Source organism: Musca autumnalis, unplaced genomic scaffold (assembly GCF_047663935.1).
Source record: "Musca autumnalis isolate F117 unplaced genomic scaffold, ASM4766393v1 scaffold_4, whole genome shotgun sequence".
Classification (NCBI taxonomy): Eukaryota; Metazoa; Arthropoda; class Insecta; order Diptera; family Muscidae; genus Musca; species Musca autumnalis.
In genome coordinates, this window is record NW_027411977.1 from 226,246,071 (window position 1) to 226,265,994 (window position 19,924).

General features: G+C 37.9%; 4 protein-coding genes across 4 annotated transcripts; 2 read left to right on the forward strand and 2 right to left on the reverse strand.

The window, feature by feature from the left end:
- Positions 1-2,608: 2,608 nt before the first annotated feature.
- On the forward strand, positions 2,609-4,027 carry Max (MYC associated factor X). The gene is made up of 4 exons (XM_073987070.1): positions 2,609-2,842; positions 3,072-3,242; positions 3,301-3,424; positions 3,485-4,027. The coding sequence occupies exons 1-4, from the start codon at positions 2,804-2,806 to the stop codon at positions 3,646-3,648; spliced, it is 498 nt and encodes a 165-aa protein (XP_073843171.1). The 5' UTR covers positions 2,609-2,803; the 3' UTR covers positions 3,649-4,027.
- Positions 3,956-4,769, reverse strand: Bet1 (blocked early in transport 1). Its single transcript, XM_073987071.1, has 2 exons — positions 4,569-4,769; positions 3,956-4,493 (listed from the first exon to the last, which is right to left on the reverse strand). The coding sequence occupies exon 2, from the start codon at positions 4,457-4,459 to the stop codon at positions 4,112-4,114; it is 348 nt and encodes a 115-aa protein (XP_073843172.1). The 5' UTR covers positions 4,460-4,493; positions 4,569-4,769; the 3' UTR covers positions 3,956-4,111.
- Positions 4,770-11,663: 6,894 nt separating this feature from the next.
- Arl1 (ADP ribosylation factor-like 1) lies at positions 11,664-13,158 on the forward strand. The gene is made up of 4 exons (XM_073987165.1): positions 11,664-11,863; positions 12,023-12,239; positions 12,303-12,414; positions 12,475-13,158. The coding sequence occupies exons 1-4, from the start codon at positions 11,860-11,862 to the stop codon at positions 12,682-12,684; spliced, it is 543 nt and encodes a 180-aa protein (XP_073843266.1). The 5' UTR covers positions 11,664-11,859; the 3' UTR covers positions 12,685-13,158.
- Positions 13,159-15,635: 2,477 nt separating this feature from the next.
- On the reverse strand, positions 15,636-19,651 carry PolD1 (DNA polymerase delta 1, catalytic subunit). The gene is made up of 3 exons (XM_073987166.1): positions 19,073-19,651; positions 16,171-19,010; positions 15,636-16,107 (listed from the first exon to the last, which is right to left on the reverse strand). The coding sequence occupies exons 1-3, from the start codon at positions 19,156-19,158 to the stop codon at positions 15,737-15,739; spliced, it is 3,297 nt and encodes a 1,098-aa protein (XP_073843267.1). The 5' UTR covers positions 19,159-19,651; the 3' UTR covers positions 15,636-15,736.
- Positions 19,652-19,924: the final 273 nt, after the last annotated feature.

The window sequence follows — 19,924 nt, forward strand, 5'->3', positions numbered from 1 at the left end:
GTCTTTTATTATGTAGACGACTTCATAAGGCGTGTACCGTTCTATAGAAGACCCCTTAAGGCGTCTTCTATTATATAGAAGACCCCTTAAGGCGTCTTCTATTATATAGAAGACCCCTTAAGGCGTCTTCTATTATATAGAAGACCCCTTAAGGCGTCTTCTATTATATAGAAGACCCCTTAAGGCGTCTTCTATTATATAGAAGACCCCTTAAGGCGTCTTCTATTATATAGAAGACCCCTTAAGGCGTCTTCTATTATATAGAAGACCCCTTAAGGCGTCTTCTATTATATAGAAGACCCCTAAAGGCGTCTTCTATTCTGTAGAAGACCTCTTAAGTCGTCTTTTATTCTATAGAAGACCTCTTAAGGCGTCTTCGATTTTAACGAAGACTTTTTAATGCTACTTCTATTCCTTGTAAGACCTGTTAAGGCGGCTTCGATTCTATATAGAAGACCTCTCAAAGCGTCTTTGATTTTACAAAAGACATCGTAAGTCGTCTTCTATTATATAGAAGGCTTCTTACGACGATCACCGTTCTATAGAAGACCTATTAATATGTCATCTATTCTAATGAAGACCTCTTAAGGCGACTTCTATTCTATAGAAGACCACTTAAGGAGTCTTCGTGTCTATAGAAAACCTATTATTAATTTAATAAATTATTATTAGGAAATTTAATTTCCTTTAAAATTAAGAACTCTTTAGAAATCACTCTTCCTGTGTTTTAAAATGATACCCATTGGTTAATTAATAATGGCGAGTAAAAAGTCAAGACCCATATCTCGGAAAGTGTAGACTTCCCCCGGTAATCTATATATCGTTGCGAATAGTGTAACAAGAAGTAACTATGATAGGATTTTTAGCCCGATTCGACAGGTGTCCATAAACAAGGTAGCGATGTTAAATTAAGCCATTTTCCAAATGTTAAGACCCATATCTCAGGAAGCATAAACTTCCCCCGGGAATTTCAGCCCGATCCGTGAGGTGCCCCTAAATTAGACTTGTTCCGTTTTTTGCATCCACGTCTGAATCTTTTTTGCTGTTTCTATTTCGCCACGAAGTCTATCTGCTCATTAATTTACACACAAGTCTCAATTAATATGATGTAGGCCAATTATTGTTCAATTTTTTGCCTTCTATGACAATACTCTTTGTTATTGATACTCTTCTTCTTTGTAATAGTTGTTGACGTAACTAAGTTACTTCAAAGTTGGTCTAATAAACATGTTTCAACGGCGTTAAAAATTGTCAGAAATTCCATGAAAAGTGGTAACCCTGGAGGAAATAAATACTTAATTTTTAGGAAAAAATTGGATATAATTGCTATATATACATAAAACGAATATATACATCGAACAAATATAAAGTGAACTTGAAATTAAACATGCAACATAAATTTGTACATTAAATGTCCCTAAAATTAACATGTCCCCAAAATAACCTCAGAATAAATAAAATTTCGGGGACTGTCCCGAAAATTTCAAAATGTCCCCGAAAAAATCACTGTGTCGAAAAAATGTCCCTGAAATAATCACACGACATATATATATATATTACCGGATTTAACAAACCCAAATGACATTTCCCTTGCGTATACGTCAAATTAATCGTCATAAAGAAGGTTGACCCTGCAAAAAGCTATAATATAAACAAGCTATAATAGCATGTACACATTACTAGGCGTTTACACAAGACAGTGGAGAAATTTTACATGGCTTAAATCAGCATAAAAAGGGGCACACGTGCCCTTGATGAGAATAACAACAGAACAACCACCGCTCAGTCTTCGTTCAGAACTCAATGAAGGAGGCTCTGTTGTCGCTTGTTTCAATGATTTTTAATTTTAGCAATGCCTTAACGCACACGCTGTTTGAGGAGAGAGCGAGAGAGAGAGTCGTATGCGTGAGGCCGCAAACAATGCGTTTGTATTGGTGCCGATACCTGGCTTAAATACTCAAGAAATGTCGCCAACATTACTGCCACCGTTGAATCAAACCCACGACTTCATGCACTAGTGGAATTCTGTAACTCTTTTTTTAGTTACGGACAAAAATCGGTAAAATTAAAACTCAAAATTATGAATGGAAAGTATCAATAAAAGTTGACAACACTGTTGATATCGGTAGAACTTACCGACAGCTTTATTTTGGTTGTTAACTTAATGTCTCGGTAACTCGAAAAATGAGTTATGGCCCCGGCACATACGGTACGTTGTGCGTCGCGTTACAACAACCACATGAAAACTTCAAGAACAAACTTGGCATCACTTACATTTTTTTTCATGTGGTTGTTTTTAACGCGTGACGCAACGCACCGTATGTGCCGGGGTCATTAGAGAATCGCACTACAGATTCTGGAACAGGCATCAAATTTAATTAATTTAATTTATTTGTTTTCATTAGAAATCACTTATGGCTTGTTCCCGTACTTTATAAAGTGGTAAAAGTCGTATAAGTTGTAAAAGTCGTAAACGATTTTCATATAAATTTTGTGTACGGGAACGCAAAACGTGTAAAAGTGGTAAAAATTGTAAAAACTTTTTAGTTCTGGAACAGAGCTTTAATCTAAACGTAGCTTTAGCTACCAACAATTGACGTGTTAATTTGATGTGTTGACGTGCCACTTAAACTCTTCCGTTGTACGTTGTCGCATGCATTCGATTGACGGCGCTACTTGTTGTAAATAAAAAATCTACGTTTTTGTTCGCTCATCGTATTTCCACAGAAAATACGTAAATATTGAAAAAAAAAATCTAACTTTTTGCCAACAGGATCCACCAAAAATAATCTCCAACTACAAAATGAGTGACGATGATCGTGATATAGATATTGAAAGTGATGTGAGTGTATATTTAGAATGGTTTCTTAGCTTTCCTAGCTACGACTTCGTGTTTTTTTACATTTCTATATGCTTTTTTAAGAGAGCAAATAATGTACCTTTATTTAAGACAGTGTGGGATTTGCTTTTGATAGGTTGTTGATATCGATCCAACAACAAGAATTATAAACAAAATACAGAATATTAATATTAGTCTAGATAATACATAAAACAATCATTCTAATTTGCAGGATGACAATGACTCTGATGCTGGGCTACCTCAGCGCCACACAAACACACAAAACTTTACCCAAGAAGAGAAAAGGGCCCATCACAATGCATTGGAAAGGAAAAGACGAGACCACATCAAGGAAAGCTTTACCTCCTTGAGGGAAGCTGTTCCCTCACTGAAGGGAGAAAAGGTAAGGAAGTGAATTTGAAATATACTTACAAACAAAATGTAACAATTGTATCCGTTAGGCCAGTCGTGCACAGATTTTAAAGAAAACAACGGAATGTATTCAAATCATGAGACGTAAAATCCAAGCCAATCAAAAAGATGTTGAGGAAATAAAGAAGCAAAATGCCATTTTGGAGGCTCAGAGTAAATATTAAAACATAATCAAGTGATTGCATCTTAATCCTGGTATTCATTTTTTTCTAGTTCGTATGTTGGAATGCGCCAAAAGTGGCTATGTCATTGATCCCACAGAATATCAACAATTAACTAGCGGAGATCAATCTCTGCAACATGATAGCTGCTCTGATGGTGATGATCAGGATTTTAGTCGGCGCAGTAAGAAAATGAAGACCTCCTATCAGGCATAGTAACTAATGGAGGAACAATTTGAAAATCTCAAATTTTCAAATGACTAGAAAGAAGGGACATTGAGTGAAAACCCCCGAACAGCCACTAAACACACTAACAATGTTTAAAAGCGTTTTACGACACCGAATTATTGTCCTTTCTTATCGTAGTTAAATTCTCCATATAATTTACTCAAAAACAAGAAATTGGTTTACTTTATGTTTAAGGAGAGCAATTATCATTATCATCAATTATCATTGTAAGGGAATAGTTATCATAAGCAGAGCAAACGTAAGGAAGTACGGAAAGAGGTACTACAACAACACATATTTTTTCACAACTTTATATTTTTCTGTCTTTTTATAAATGTACAATAAAAAAATGTGTAATAAATGTAAATTTATTTCGTGTTTTTTCTAACATTGCCTAAATCACTTCCCATTTCTCCCAAAACAAAATTGATTCTATGACTACTCTGATATCTTACTTCAACTTCAAAACAACATACAACAACAGGAAGACGAATAGAACAAACAGAAACATATAACACATGTGACGACTTCCACCATTTTTTGCCAGTCTTACAACTCTGTTCATTGTATTGCCCAGAAAACCCTGTGTTCGATCCATATCATCGTCAATACCACGCAGCAATTTATCTTGGTAGCGCACCTCATTTCCAATATCAATTGTGAGGGATTTTAAAGCTCCAATTTTTTGTTTTAGTTCTTCTGCTGCCCGTTCATTTTCCTCTTCCAACGAATCATGTCCCAATGAGCTGCTGGGATTTTGATTTAACGGTTGATAGGGATAGTTATTGTTGCGTCTCATATTTGAAAAGTTCGCCACGGTTACCTTTAAATATCTGCAAGCATAAGAAATTCATGTGAGAAACTGTGAACTATGAAATCAAAACAATTGGACAGACAATGACACGTACTTGTTACTGTTTTTTATATGGATTTTCTTTGCAGAAAGCCTCCGTGGAGTCACTGGGAATACTGCTATGCAAGTTATATGTCCTATTGTTTCAATGGGTTAGTAAAAATCGTTAAATTGGAATGGATTGTTGTGGCCAACTTCTATTGGTACCACCTCTGACGTATTATATTGCTCCTATTAATTAATTCACAATAAATACGCAAGAAGGCTGTCAATTTCGGTTGAGACTGTAATGTTGACGGAAAGCAATGTCAATTAATCAAATACCAGATTAAAGCACCATGGCAATACATCAAACTTATGCCAAGTTTACATTTACGCTCCAAAATCCACTGGATTTCACGAAATCCTGAAATACACCCCGGTGTTTATACTTATTTTTTTGTTGATTTCAAACATATCACAATTATCAAGGTAGATGCAAATGCGCAGCTGATCGAACATGAATTTTCAAAACAAGCTGTAGTAAATTGAATTAGTCATCAAAAAAATACGACAACATAGCACTGTACAACTTTATTTCGAAAATTATCGTAAAATTAGCTATATATCGTATTAATTGTGTATAGTACTAACAAATGAAAATATAAATAAAACATTGCAAAAAATTATTTTATCGTTGAGACATAATAATAAAATTTGATAGATAAAAGTTGTGTTCAGAACTTGCAAAATATTACTACTTGCAGCAGTTTTCCCGTTTAGTGCTAAAAATGCGTTACCGTACTAAGCAGTCTAGCAAGACTTGCACTTCCTTTAAACAAAATAGCGCCGAATAACACCCTCTTCTCCTGTTTTTCTGCAATTCAATTTTGGTCTAGAAATTAGCAGCATGTTCTTTGGCATCTAAATACGATAGCTGTTGTGCTATTCTCTAACTCATTTTTGAGTTAGCGACAAATTGCTTAAAAATTTTTATACTAAAATTAGCTCTGTTCCAGAACTAAAAAGTTTTTACAATGTTTACCACTTTTAAGCTGGGTACACATTGTCAGTTTTGAATGACGATATTTCGCAATTATCGATAACTGTCAAAACCAGCCAGCAACCACAAAACATTTTGTGGCTGCATTGATGAATGACAAAAATGAACGGCCACACTAGCAAGCAACAACAAAGCTGTCATTCAAAACTGACAATGTGTACCCAGCTTTACACATTTTGCGTTCCCGTACACAAAATTTATATGAAAATCGTTAGGACTTTTACAACTTTTACCACTTTATAACTAGGCGTTTACACAGGACAGACTGTCTGCAAATACAACTCTGATTTACTAACACATACATATATTTGTCGTTTGTCTCCCAGCTGTCCATCATTTTTTCACAGACAGTAGGTTTAACAAATTTTTGACATGTTTTGTAAAAATATGTGAGATAATAATTGAAATGTGTTGAAAACAAAAGAATATTAAGAAAAACAAAATATGTGAACGGAAAATAAAAGAAAATCGTTGATTTTCATTAATAATTTTACAACTGTTTTTGCAGTTGTCTGGACGCCTACGTCACACAGGCAAGTTTTGGGTTTTTGACAATCAATACATGTACTCAACTGTCCTGTCATGTGTAAACGCAGGGTAAAGAACGGGAACAGGCCAATTGTTTGTTGCAGTTGTTGATATTGTTGCAACTTTTGGTACTTTTTTAGGCAAAAACAGTGTTGTATATCATGTGTACTGTGATTTCGATGTTGATTTCGCTGAAATCGCGAAATCAGATGATTTCATTTTTGTATGCAAAATCGTGATAAATTTTGCTTGATTCCGCGCGAAATCACGAAACGCCTTCGAAATCACGAAATGACGCCGAATGTAAACAAAGCATTACAGTTTCGTTCCCGTACTTTTTTTATTTACTTTACAATTAAAGCCAGTTTACAATTCTAGGACACCTCTAGTTTAGTAAAAACTCTACGATTTTTTTGAATTTTTCTCCAGAGGTAGATATTGTTGCGCTGATCACGGAAATGTATAATTTTCTTGGGGGACGGACCCGGTTACCCAGTTATTGGACCCGAAAGTCCGGGTACAAAACCCGGGTTAGACCCGGCTCTACTGAACCGATTGCTGCAAAATGGAACAACTCTAGTCTAGTAAAAACTCTCCGATTTTTTTGAAATTTTTTCCAGAGGTAGATATTGTTGCGCTGATGACGGAAATGTATAATTTTCTTGGAGGACGGACCCGGTTACCCAGTTATTGGACCCGAAAGTCCGGGTACAAAACCCGGGTTAGACCCGGCTCTACTGAACCGATTGGAAATGGTTTTATCATTGGAAAGCTTATGGAAATGCCTATCGAACAAGTGGTCATATGATGGGATTATCTTCAGGTGGTCAGGTGATATAACCTAAAAACTGATTTCTGGACACGGATTGTTCCATAAAACCCCCAAAAAGTCGAAAATGGGTCCATTGTGGGCACCTGCCTAGTATATGTCAGATTATAGCTCGCACTTTAACCTTTCCAAAATGGTGCTACATGTTGTAATACCTTCTCTGGATCCAGAGATATGGCCCTTAGAATCTTCAGAACTCGGTTCTGTAGGGCTCATTTCTTTACATTATAGGTGTCTATGGGAAATTTTTAATTTCTAAATTGAACAAAATTTTCTTTTAAATTATAATTTTTCTTTAAGTAGCCGGCCTTCGGCTGGGGATTTAAGACTTTCTCCTATGGACAGGCTCAAATCTCAAGAACGGGAACAAATTTTTCTTTTAAATTTTAACCTAACCTAACCTAAATAGCCGGCCTTCGGCCGGGGATTTAAGACTTTCTCCTATGGACAGGTGCAAATCTAGGGAACGGGAACACATTTTTCTTTTAAATTATAAATGTTTCTTTACATAGCCGGCCTTTGGCCGGGGATTTAAGACTTTCTCCTATGGACGTGTGCAAATCTGCGGAACGGGAACAAAATGTTTTTTTTTTTAAATTATAATTTTTTTCTATAAATAGCCACATGGAGAAACCGGGTTTTCGAGATTCTAAGAGCCATATCTCTGGATCCAGAGAAGGTATTACAACATATAGCGCCATTTTGGAAAGGTTAAAGTGCAAGCTATAATCTGACATACATTAAGCGGGCGCCCATAATGGACCCATTTTCGACTTTTTGAGGGTTTTATGGAAAAATCCGGGTCCAAAAATCAATTTTTAGGTTATATCACCTGACCACCTGAAGATAATCCCATCATATGACCACTTGTTGGATAGGTATTTCCTTAAGCTTTCCAAAGATAGAGCCGGGTCTAACCCGGGTTTTTTACCCGGACTTTCGGGTCCAATAACCGGGTAACCGGGTCCGTCCCCCAAGAAAATTATACATTTCCGTGATCAGCGCAAAAATATCTACCTCTGGAGAAAATTTCAGAAAAATCGGAGAGTTTTTACTAAACTAGAGTTAAGCCCAATTCTATGGCCAGTTTAAATATAATTACAAAGAATCCACATGAATATCATAGCTACTCGAAAATATAATTAAGTAATTACATATATTTTAATAATATTAACGAGTAAAAAGTTTGGAAGTAGTGCAATGCAGAGTTATGATTTCAATACATCATTCGATGCCATCCACACGGAGTTATGAAAATGCACTCCGCTCGATACATTTTGGAAGCACTCGCTTAAAGATCCCTAGCCAAGCAAGCCAATTTTTTGATCCCTAAAATCGCAGTCTTTTTTCTGAACATAAGAAAGAGTGTCTAAAATTATAAGAATTAGTTTTAAAAAAATAAAGAAATACAAACTAAAGTTACGAACATTTCTGTAATTCACGAAACGCAAATTATTTTTGAAGTGGAGATGGAGTTTTTTTTTTTTTTTTTTTGGAAATCTGAACTGGAGTAGGAGGAAAAATGAAAAACCATTTGGATGATGAAGCAATATCAGTTGCGGTGTCACAAAAAGCAGAGTAGAGAAAGTTAATTTAGTTACGATCAAATTTAATGGAGATTTTTTATAATTTGTGTTAATGTAATAAAGTTAATATTCTTGTTTTACACGAATAAGCAATGTATTTTATTTATTTTGGGATATTTGCATCTTTAGACCGCATTTAAATTCAATACAAATAAGTAAAAAAGTATCAGTCGGCTTTGCCGACAGAGATATACCCTCAGCCTGTGTATATTGAAACAATATGTTCCCAAAACACGTATGTATTTAGGGGGTTTTAAAAATATTGGGCCTTTGAACAGACAAAAATGTTGATTATGGGTACTTTACACGGTATGTTTTTTACACTTCTCCCATACAAAATGTATATGCAAAGTGACAACTTATATGTAAAAAACATACCGTGCAAAGTACCCATTAGGATTAAAGATCAAAAGTTTTGCGGAGGGGATACAAAAAGGAATGGATCGGCATTGACCGTTATGGAAGTGGATTTCCAGCCACAACATATTGTGCCATATGGGGTTTTTAAACTCTTCGGGCTGTTTGCTCAAGAAGTATGGAATGGCCCCTAAAAAACTTTTACCATCGTAAATGAGGCAACGAATGCAAGTTGCTTCAACAAAAATCAAAGTGATTCAATATCAGGTCTTAAAGTGAACTTATCCGAAATTTTGTGTGGGAGGTACCGGATGGAGTGGACAAGTATAGTCCATATTTGAACCTGATATATATCTGGTAGATATATTAGGATGTGTAAAGTAAACACCAATTCGGCCACTCCCTTCAAGAGTTACTGTACGAACAATGTTCCGAAATTTTTTGGACTTTTGGGGAGGAGGTATCTGAAGGAGTGGACCGATATGGCTTATCTTCCAACTAAAACTATGTTTGGACAATATATTACTAAGGCCATATTTTGGACCGAATCGGCAAATCCGTTCGAGAGTTATCTTGCGCTCCAACCATCTCACACGGTGTCATAGGGGTTTTTTTGCAACTTTCATGCTATTTTCTCAGGAAGTATGGACTTGCCCCTGATGAAACTTGTACCGTCGTATGGAGGGCAGTGAATACAAGTTGCTAAAACAAAAATCAAAGCGATTCGAGAGATGGCCCTAAACTGAACTTTTCCGAAATTTTGTGTGGGAGGTACCTGAAGGAGTGGACCTGTTGAGACCATATTGGAACCTCATATTCCTCTAGTAGAAAGTTTACGCTGTACAAAGTATGGACCAAATCGGTCACTCACTTCAAGAGTTATCGTGCGCACAAACTTTCCGAACATTTTCGAACTTTTGTGAAGGAGGTACCGGAAGGAGTGGACCGATGTAGCTCATCTTCGAACTTAAACTAAGTTTGGGCAAAATATTACGAAAGCCAAAATTTGAACCGAATCGGTTCATCCGTTCGAGAGTTATCATGCGCTCCTGCCAGCAGGACAGACAGACGGACGGACATGGCTAGATCGACTCCAAATTGTCCGAAACACATTTCTTCCAAACATACTTGGGGTCTAAAACCATTATTTCGATGAGGCACATTTTCATGGTATCAACGTGTATATACCCTCCTAGCCTAAAGGCTGAGGGTATAAACACTACATCAAAGGCTGTGATTTGGATTGAAAATGGAGTGCATCCTAGCTGTGTGCCGTGGAAGCAAAATGGAGTGCATCCTAGCTTCGCGCTCTCTTGTAAAATTCATAAGTGAATTCATAGGAAAAGATGTACTCCAGCGGCAATTGTTCTAGTGATTTAACTGCATCCGCGGATACAAACTTTTTGCTGGGTACAGATGAGTTTTCATTTGACGTATACGCAAAGGAATTGACAATTGAAATCGAGTGGATTTCGTAAATGTAAACAACAAATTTTTGACATTTTTGTAAAAATAAGTGAGATAATAATTGAAATGTGTTGGAAACAAAAGATTATGAAAACTAACAAAATGTGTGAATGAAAAAACAAGAAGAAATCGATGTTTTTCATTCATAATTTTTGCAGTTGTCTGGACGCCTACGTCACAGAGGCAAGTTTTGAGATTTTGACAATCAATACATGAACTCAACTGTACTGTCATGTGTAAACGCAGAGTAACGACGACTTTTTATTGGTCGCTAAGTCCATATTTACATTAGGCAATTTTCCTTGCGGCAATTGTCAGTTTGTTGGTGAGAGAGGGTGTTGAGAGGCAAAGGGTTACCATATGCCTCACCCCTCTCTCCAACAAACTGACAATTGCCGCAAGGAAAATTGCCTAATGTAAATATGGGCTAACTCACCAAATAATATCGTTACGCAAAGTTTACATTTACGAAATCCACTCGATTTCAACTGTCAATTCCATTGCTTAAATGTCAAATGAAATCCAATGGATTTCAGATGAGTTTTCATTTGACGTATACGCAAAGGAAATGAAGGCCTGCGTACATAAGCTGCCTCGCCTGGTTGCCTTGCTTTCCTACTTCATTTCTGACATAATAAAAATAAAAGAATAAAGAAGGCCGAGCAAATTTCAGACTGGGTTGCCTTTTTCTTTTTTATTCTTTTATCAGAAACAAGCAAGGTAAGCAGGCGAGGCAGCTTATGTACGCAGACCTTGACAGTTGAAATCGAGTTACCGAAATTATACGCATTTAAATTTTATCGATTTTTATCTGTAAATCAAAAAGTGTCTTCAGGGCTGGGCACATACGGTCCGTTGAGCGTCACGTTACAACATTCACATGAAAAAAGTGTAAGTGATGCCAAGTTTTTTGCAAAACAACAATATGACCGACGGGTTAAAGTTAAATGTAATTTAACTTTTTTAGGACAATGCGTGTTCCAACACTAAACGGGCTGTATGTTCCGAGAGTTGTAGAGAATCGCACTACAGGCCTTTATTTATATTTGTAGGTAAAAATTTAAACTTGTGAGGAATTCGCCAATTTTGACAAACATAGAGAATGTTGAATGGATAAAAGAAGTGACAGCTCATACGACATTGATGACTAGTGTAAACACTGCTTTAGCAATGTCTTTACATGGACAGAAATTATTTTTGACACTGAAAGGGTTAATGTAAACGTAGCCTAAATTAAATGTTGTATAACGGCGTTGCTTTCATTTGACCGACATTGAATGTCATTCTCCGTCTGCGACACGTCATTTTTTTACTCTTTTGCTCTCTTTATTCTCTCCGATTGTTGTCATTTGCTTGCTCTCTCATTGACTGGCTGCCAATTTGACAGTTCCGAAAGAAGAGGAAAATATATTAAGCCCATCATAGAAGTTTTTTGCATATTTTATAAACTTAATTAAATAATAGAAAAAGTCATTGAAAAAGTAAACATTTAAACTATTCCATTTGCAGTTATATAGAAAAAACCAATAACAAGAAAATGGGTTAGTAGAAAAACCAACACAAAAGGAAAACACCAAAGATAAGTGACGTTGTGAGTCAGTCTTGTCTTGGACTGGACTGACTGTCAAACAAGAATTAAGGATATTTGTTTTTATTTTTTTAATCTAAACTGTAATGATGTTTTGTTTGCCATTATCTAGGTGGAGTTTTAAGTTATTTTCGAGGTCTATTGGGTTCAAGGGAAATGCGTATTTTAATTTTGGGTCTTGATGGAGCTGGCAAAACAACTATTCTGTATCGCTTGCAAGTGGGTGAAGTCGTGACAACCATTCCAACAATAGGTTTTAACGTGGAGCAAGTAACATATAAGAATTTGAAGTTTCAAGTGTGGGATTTGGGCGGCCAGACAAGTATACGGTAAGAAGGAATAATAGTAAATATAAAATAATTAATTATTAATATGTTGTTGTTTGTTTTTAGACCCTACTGGAGATGTTATTACAGCAATACAGATGCCATTATATATGTGGTTGATTCGGCAGATCGTGATAGAATAGGTATTTCCAAAGATGAACTATTGTATATGTTAAGGGTAAGTGGGGAATGGAGATAATGGTACTTGGGAGTTGTTTTTAATGAGACTGTTCTATAGGAAGAAGAACTTGCCGGTGCCGTATTGGTAGTATTAGCCAACAAACAAGATATGGAAGGCTGTATGACCGTTGCCGAGGTCCATCATGCTTTGGGTTTGGAAAATCTCAAAAATCGCACTTTCCAAATATTCAAAACATCAGCGACAAAAGGTGAAGGTCTTGATCAAGCCATGGATTGGCTTTCCAATACCTTGCAAAGTCGTAAATAGTCTTATTTATAAAAAAAAAAACAAACAGAAAAACGAAAACAAAAATACCTTTGCAACAATTAAAAAATAATTCCTCTTTTTGGTTAATGAACTAAAACGCATTTCATTTCACACCCCTTTCTGTGTACCCTACACTTCTATTGTATGATTTCCTTTTTTTGTTTATAATATTTAAGTTATTATTATTAAAAAAAGTAAAACAAAATGATACACAATTAAATTATGATGAGAAAAACATTTGAAATTTAAAGATTTATAATAACCAAAAATTCTATTCTATTGTGAAAGGCAATAATGCAAACAAACATCAGAGAATTCGTTGTGCATTTCTTAAACCACCCCCTCCTCCCTGCGTTTCCAACAACAGCTAATATTTTAGGGTATATTTCTGTACTATCTTAATGGTATAATAATAGATTTTTGTATGTTACATTTTAGTAAAACAAAAATTACAATAAATTTACTATAGAATAATTATATCGCAATGTGATTCGAGTTTAGGATAGTGTTTAGGATATGTTTAGCGTGGGAGCACCATCCATATTACTCTATTCGAAAGAAAACGGGCTTCTATAGATCCTTTCCGAAAAAAGCGGGATTCTATAGACCCCTTTTGAGAGAAAGCGGTCTTCCATAGACCATTGGTGAAAGAAAGCGCGCTTCCATAGACCCTTTCCGAAAGAACGCGGTCTTCTATAGACCCTTTCTGAAAGAAAGCGTGCTTCTATAGAACCTTTCTAAAGGAAAACGGACTTCTATAGACGCTTACTGAAAAAAGGGTGCTTCTATAGACTCTTTCTCAAAGAAAACTTGCTTCTAAAGACCCTTTCTGGGAGGAAGCGGACTTCTATAGACCCTTTCTGAAATATAGCGGGCTACTATAGACTTTTTCTGAGAAAAAGCGGGCTACTATAGACTTCCATAGACTCTATCTAAAAGAAAGGTGCTTCTATAGACCCTTTCTGAAAGAAAGGTGGCTTCTGTATATTTTTTCTAAAAGATAGGTAGATTCTGTAGATCCTTTGGGAAGAAAGGTGGCTTCTATAGATCCTTTCTGAAAAAACGTGGCTTCCATAGGTACTTTCTGAAAGACAGGTGGCTTCCATAGACAATTTCTGAAAGATAGCTGGTTTCTATAGACCCTTTCTGAAAGAATGTGTGCTTCGATAGAACCTTTCCGATAGAAAGGGTGCTTCGATAAAACCTTTCCGATAGAAAGGGTGCTTCGATAGACACTTTCTGATAGAAAGCGGCCTTCTATAGACCCTTTTTGCAAGAAAGCGTTCTTCTAAAGACCCTCTCTGGAAGAAAGGGTGCTTCTATAGACCCTTTCCGAAAGAATGCGGTCTTCTATAGACCCTTTCCGAAAGAATGCGGTCTTCTATAGACCCTTTCTGAAAGAAAGCGTGCTTTTGTAAAACATTTTCGAAAGAAAGAGGGCTATCATAGACCCTTTTTGAATGAAAGCGTGCTTCCATAGAACCTTTCTAAAAGAAAACGGGCTTCTATAGACGCTTACTTAAAAAAGAGTGCTTCCATAGACCTTTTCTGAAATAAAGCGGGCATCTATAGACCCTTTTTGAAAGAAAGCGGGCTTCCATAGGCCCCTTCTGAAAGAAAGCGGGCTTCTGTAAACCTTTTCTGAAACAAAGCGGGCTTCTTTAGACCCTTTCTGAGGGAAAGCGGGCTTCTATACGCCATTTTCCATAGACGTTTCTGAAAGAAAGTGGGCTTCTAAAATAAATGGCGCTTCTTTACACCCTTTCTAAAATAAATGGCGCTTCTATAGACCCTTTCTAAAATAAAGGGTGCTTCTATAGACCCTTTCTAAAATAAAGGGTGCTTCTATAGACCCTTTCTAAAATAAAGGGTGCTTCTATAGACCCTTTCTAAAATAAAGGGTGCTTCTATAGACCCTTTCTTAAATAAAGGGTGCTTCTATAGATCCTTTCTAAAATAAAGGGTGCTTCTATAGACCCTTTCTAAAATAAAGGGTGCTTCTATAGACCCTTTCTAAAATAAAGGGTGCTTCTATAGACCATTTCTGAAAGAATGCGGGCATCTAAAGACCCTTTCTGAAAGAATGCGGGCATCTAAAGACCCTTTCTGAAAGAATGCGGGCATCTAAAGACCCTTTCTGAAAGAATGCGGGCATCTAAAGACCCTTTCTGAAAGAATGCGGGCATCTAAAGACCCCTTCTGAAAGAATGCGGGCATCTAAAGACCCTTTCTGAAAGAATGCGGGCATCTAAAGACCCTTTCTGAAAGAATGCGGGCATCTAAAGACCCTTTCTGAAAGAATGCGGGCATCTAAAGACCCTTTCTGAAAGAATGCGGGCATCTAAAGACCCTTTCTGAAAGAATGCGGGCATCTAAATACCCTTTCTGAAAGAATGCGGGCATCTAAATACCCTTTCTGAAAGAATGCGGGCATCTAAAGACCCTTTCTGAAAGAATGCGGGCATCTAAAGACCCTTTCGGAAAGAATGCGGGCATCCTAAAGACCCTTTCTGAAAGAATGCGGGCATTTAAAGACCCTTTCTGAAAGAATGCGGGCATCTAAAGACCCTTCTGAAAGAATGCGGGCATCTAAAGACCCTTTCTGAAAGAATGCCGGCAACTAAACTCTTTCTGAAAGAATGCGGGCATCTAAAGACCCTTTCTGAAAGAATGCGGGCATCTAAAGACCCTTTCTGAAAGAATGCGGGCATCTAAAGACCCTTTCTGAAAGAATGCGGGCATCTAAAGACCCTTTCTGAAAGAATGCGGGCATCTAAAGACCCTTTCTGAAAGAATGCGGGCATCTAAAGACCCTTTCTGAAAAACAGGGTGCTTCTATAGAAGCTTTTGAAAGTGTCTCTGCCTTTGATTTTTCGCCAAAGGGATTTTCTCTCCCAGCCAGCCTGTTTCCCTATGGAAAATCCGATATAACCGGAGTAGACACATATATCTTTTGAGGTATTAGGAATAAAAATTGGACATCGCTTTTATTTCAACATCATTTACACACTATAACAAAACCAAGCCAAACATAAAGAAAAAAAAGGATTCTCTACCATTCCGGTAGGCCAAAACGTCGAACCCGCTTCTCTTGTGTATCCAAATCCATGCGTATCTTTTGGCGCATATAAAAAATCGGGCAATCACGATTTGAACATAAGACCTCTTCATGTAAGCTACCCTGGCAACGTTGACATTCTGTCCATAGCCGCGAGAAGGTTTCTTCCATTTGACGCTTTGCCACAACTTCCTTCATATAGAGTTCACCCATTTTCGGTTCACAATGTGGACAAAGAGGGGCGTTTTCATAACCTTTTGGCATCAAGGCTTTACAGCCCAAACAGGAGGATTTTTTGGTCATAAAACCAGCCAAACCACCAACTTTGGATGTGACCACAGTGCGGGTTCTTGTGTGTTCTCCCTCTGCAAAAGAAGAAAGGACACAATTTTAGATTTTCTCTTTTCTCTTCCTTAAACTTTACTTACTCAGTAGTACCGACTCCGCCTTATCACCCAATATGGGTTCAAAGATACGCAGCAAGGGCTTTGACAGCTGTTGCTCCAAATAATAATTTGCATCTATGGGCACACAATTTTCCAAAACATACAAAGGATCTTCGGCCTTTGCATAGGCGGGTGTATTTTTGGCCGCTGCACAAATGACGTAGGGTACACGATCCCCCAGTTTAGGTGCTGTGCCCGGATCACGTTTTTTCATTTTATTGGCCAACTCCACATGAGCCTGTTTGGCGGCATAATCTGTTTTGGCCAATTCTTTGGTTATCACCAATTGGGAAATATCAATACGATTACAAAGCAAATCGGCAATGGTCTGCTTGGCATATTCCACGGCTCCATCGGGATTCCTTTCAATAAGCAACTTTTGCAAACAGGTATTCATCAAATTTGCCACCAATGGTGAGTTGTCTCTGCGTACCGTTTCAATGCCTTTACAATCCATTTTATCATAAGTTTCTGTCCTTGTGAAATAAAGCCCCGCATAACGTTTCTTGTTGATCAGTAAATAGGGATAGTAGACCTTTTCAAATTCCAATTTAATGGGTCGCACAAATTTCGATGAAACCAAATCGGCTGCCTCTCTACCCAATTCCATGGCTTTCTCTAGAGATTTGACACCAAAGTTGACCATCACAGAATCGGTGTCACCATAAATAACCACAGCATCATTTTCATAACCATTGGCCCGGGTATAGTGGGTTTCCACTTCATTTTTGGTCATTTCAATCATGGTACGACCATATGAGGTAACCGAACCGGAGATTTCCAAACATGGTAGTTTGCCCACCTGGGCCCCGGTAAAACCATATACCGAATTGGCGGAAATTTTCAAAGCCAATTGACGACCATCCAGCACTTTACGTTTAAAGGGATCCGTTTCCACCTTTAAATCATTTTTGGCCCTCTTACGGGCACTTAGTAGAGACTCCAAAATCTCTGGCAACAGACCTCTGCGCACGCTGGCCTTTACAAAGGTATTGTTGGCGGGTGTCCTTTCCACATCATCATCTTTAAGGCCCAATTTATCTTTCGTTCCCGGCTGCAGCAATGTGGTGTAACACAGGTTATGGGCCATCATAATACTGGGATATAGTGAGGCAAAATCAAGTGTGGATATGGGATCAGCATAATAACCTCTTTTTGGTTCAATAACAGTGGCTCCCTCATATTGTTCCTCTGAACCCTGAGACGAATATGATGGCATAATGAAACCTTTTGTCTTCGCCTTTCTCAGTAATTGGCTCAAAACTTTAATTTGTTGGCCCCTTGTTAGCAACGATTCCAACGTCACTCCCGTTACTCTTGCCATTTCCATGTAGTTTACAATGGACATCAGCTTATCCAACAGCCTCAAGGGCAAATAGGCATCCTTAAGGCAATACATGGCCAAACGTCTCCTCGTCTGTTCATCACCATTTTGCAAGTCTGTAATAATACTGTGATGAACATCTTCCTTTTGTTCCTGCAAAAAGTGGTAGGAGACAGCATTCAAGGTATAGGAACGCAGCTTATAATCTCTCAGCAAAACAAACAGCAAATCAAACGGAACACGTCCCTCGAAATTAACATATTTATTCTCTCTTCTTCCCATTTGCTTGGACTGCAGCACCTGTTCCTTGATAACCGAGCGGATATTCTTAATTCTACCCAAATATTCAAAATTCTTTACCTTCAAATGGGCCGCCCGGTTCAGCAGATAGGGTATATCAAAGTTATTGATGTTATAACCCGTCAATATATCAGGATCAACCTCACGCACAAAACTAGACCATTTATCCAATAGTTCGGTTTCTGTATTGAAACACAATACCTGGCTACCCACTATGGGAGCACAGGTATTCAAGGTGAAGACATTACGTATGAACGGCTCATGATCTCCCTGACGTATAACCATATTGGCAATTTGAATAACCGGATCCATTTTGGGTTCTGGAAATATGCCCTTGCGACCAGCGCATTCTATGTCAAAGGATAAAATACGAAAGGGAGCCACCTTAGACCATTCTCCTTCCGGTTCATGGGATATGAATTTATCAAATGCCACATCGACCTCAATTTGACAACGACTTTCTGGCAAGGGTTTGGAATTTCGTCCTCTCTGCCGCCATGTTCCCGCCGGCAGCTCGATCCAATTACAACCCACCACTCCGGTATCCACCATAAAACGTATATCAAAATCTATGTTATTCTCAAAGGCACGACAATCTTGAAAATCAAAATCACCATAGATGATGTCCCGCTTGAGTAGCCGGGAAGCAGCAGCCACAAACTTTGGCATGGACAGGGTGATTTTTATGTATTTCTGTTTGGTATCACCCTGATAGAAATAAATATTTAAACGTTCCACCAATTCCACTTTTAAAACTGCTTCCTGGACATTATCCTTGTTGCTGCGCATATCTGCAAGGACTTTCTTATCCAATGCCTCACGGAATTTATAGCAATCTTTTTGTTCAAAACCTTGTGGAGCAGCCAAATAAAAGTAGGGACAATAGCCGTGGACATGACAACACACCGAATTACCCTCCATTGTAATGCCATACATGCGTATCACAGGTACGGGACCCAGGCGAGCTCCTGGCATACCCGGCAAGGGAAAGCCAACATAGTTTTCCACATCAATTTGTTGAAACACCAAGTTGTCGGTTTCAGGATCCAATTCGGGTGGATCCACGCGAGACCATTTCACTGAAGTCTGTTGATTCTCTGGACCATCTCCCAATAGCTGAGTCATATCCATGTCATCATTATTGAAATCAATTTCAAATCCTCCTCCGCCCATGTCGTCGTCATCATCCTCAAAGTTTCTAAATAATGTTTTCATGTTAATGATTTCGCAAATTACCGATCGATTTGTTTTGGGGCTTACCTCGGCTTTTTATTCTGCGTACTTGCCCCGCCGTTTGTTGAACCACCAGGAGGGCCGGGCTTTCTTTTATTTGGAAAGTTACTCATGCTGTTATCTGTTCAATAATAAATTTTACTGTATTTTATACAAAATAGCATTTCCTTTGTTTGGGGAGCTTGTTGGTGCTTGTTTGATTGCGCGAAATGATGGCAAATATTCGCGGTTAGCAAATTAACAAACAACCTGGTCGCACTGTTGTTTTGTAACGCCGTTGAAATATTTCATCACTGACGCCGCCTATTGTCCTTTTGTGAAACAAGTCATCGCCAAACGATGGAATACGACTCTGTTCATTGTGAGAGTGAACATTAAGTCTTATAGCACGGTTACACTAGAGTTTTTTTGCCGGATTAACCCACTTTATGGGGCTTTATTTGACATATGCGCTATGGAATTGACATTTGAAACTCAAACCCACTGGGTTAATCTGATTAAGTGTAACCAACCGCGTCCCAACGTGTCACTAAACGGACCGTATGTGCCGAGGGCTTTAAGCGCTAGGTAAGCAGGCGAGGCAGTTTATGTACCCAGGCCTTTAAGGTGTGCCCAGATGCTGCCTAATTCATTTGAATTAAGTAGTACTTGGCCTTTAAGCTAAAACAGTGTTCACCAGCGAGCCCTTACTGAGAACAAGTGAGCGTAACTTTCAATGTAAAGGCCCCCACTCATTTATCAGTCTGTGCCGTCAGTCCGATGAACCCTTTCTGTATGTGTGACTGACAAGTGTGTAGCACGAACCATCAGTCAAGTCTAAAAATCTTGAGTTTTTTCTCCAAAAATGAATGAATTCTACGTTTTTTGTGTTCCAACACC

Excerpts from the sequence above, each read along its gene's own strand:
- Max (XM_073987070.1), top strand. The coding sequence starts at position 2,804 with ATGAGTGACGATGATCGTGATATAGATATTGAAAGTGAT. Across the intron at positions 2,843-3,071 it reads ATATAGATATTGAAAGTGAT|GATGACAATGACTCTGATGC; the intron begins GTGAGTGTATAT and ends TCTAATTTGCAG. Across the intron at positions 3,243-3,300 it reads CCTCACTGAAGGGAGAAAAG|GCCAGTCGTGCACAGATTTT; the intron begins GTAAGGAAGTGA and ends TGTATCCGTTAG.
- Bet1 (XM_073987071.1), bottom strand. The coding sequence starts at position 4,459 with ATGAGACGCAACAATAACTATCCCTATCAACCGTTAAATCAAAATCCC.
- Arl1 (XM_073987165.1), top strand. Across the intron at positions 12,240-12,302 it reads GGCGGCCAGACAAGTATACG|ACCCTACTGGAGATGTTATT; the intron begins GTAAGAAGGAAT and ends GTTTGTTTTTAG. Across the intron at positions 12,415-12,474 it reads AACTATTGTATATGTTAAGG|GAAGAAGAACTTGCCGGTGC; the intron begins GTAAGTGGGGAA and ends ACTGTTCTATAG.
- PolD1 (XM_073987166.1), bottom strand. The coding sequence starts at position 19,158 with ATGAGTAACTTTCCAAATAAAAGAAAGCCCGGCCCTCCTGGTGGTTCA. Across the intron at positions 19,011-19,072 it reads ACGCAGAATAAAAAGCCGAG|AAACTTTGAGGATGATGACG; the intron begins GTAAGCCCCAAA and ends AACATTATTTAG. Across the intron at positions 16,108-16,170 it reads GGCGGAGTCGGTACTACTGA|AGGGAGAACACACAAGAACC; the intron begins GTAAGTAAAGTT and ends CTTCTTTTGCAG.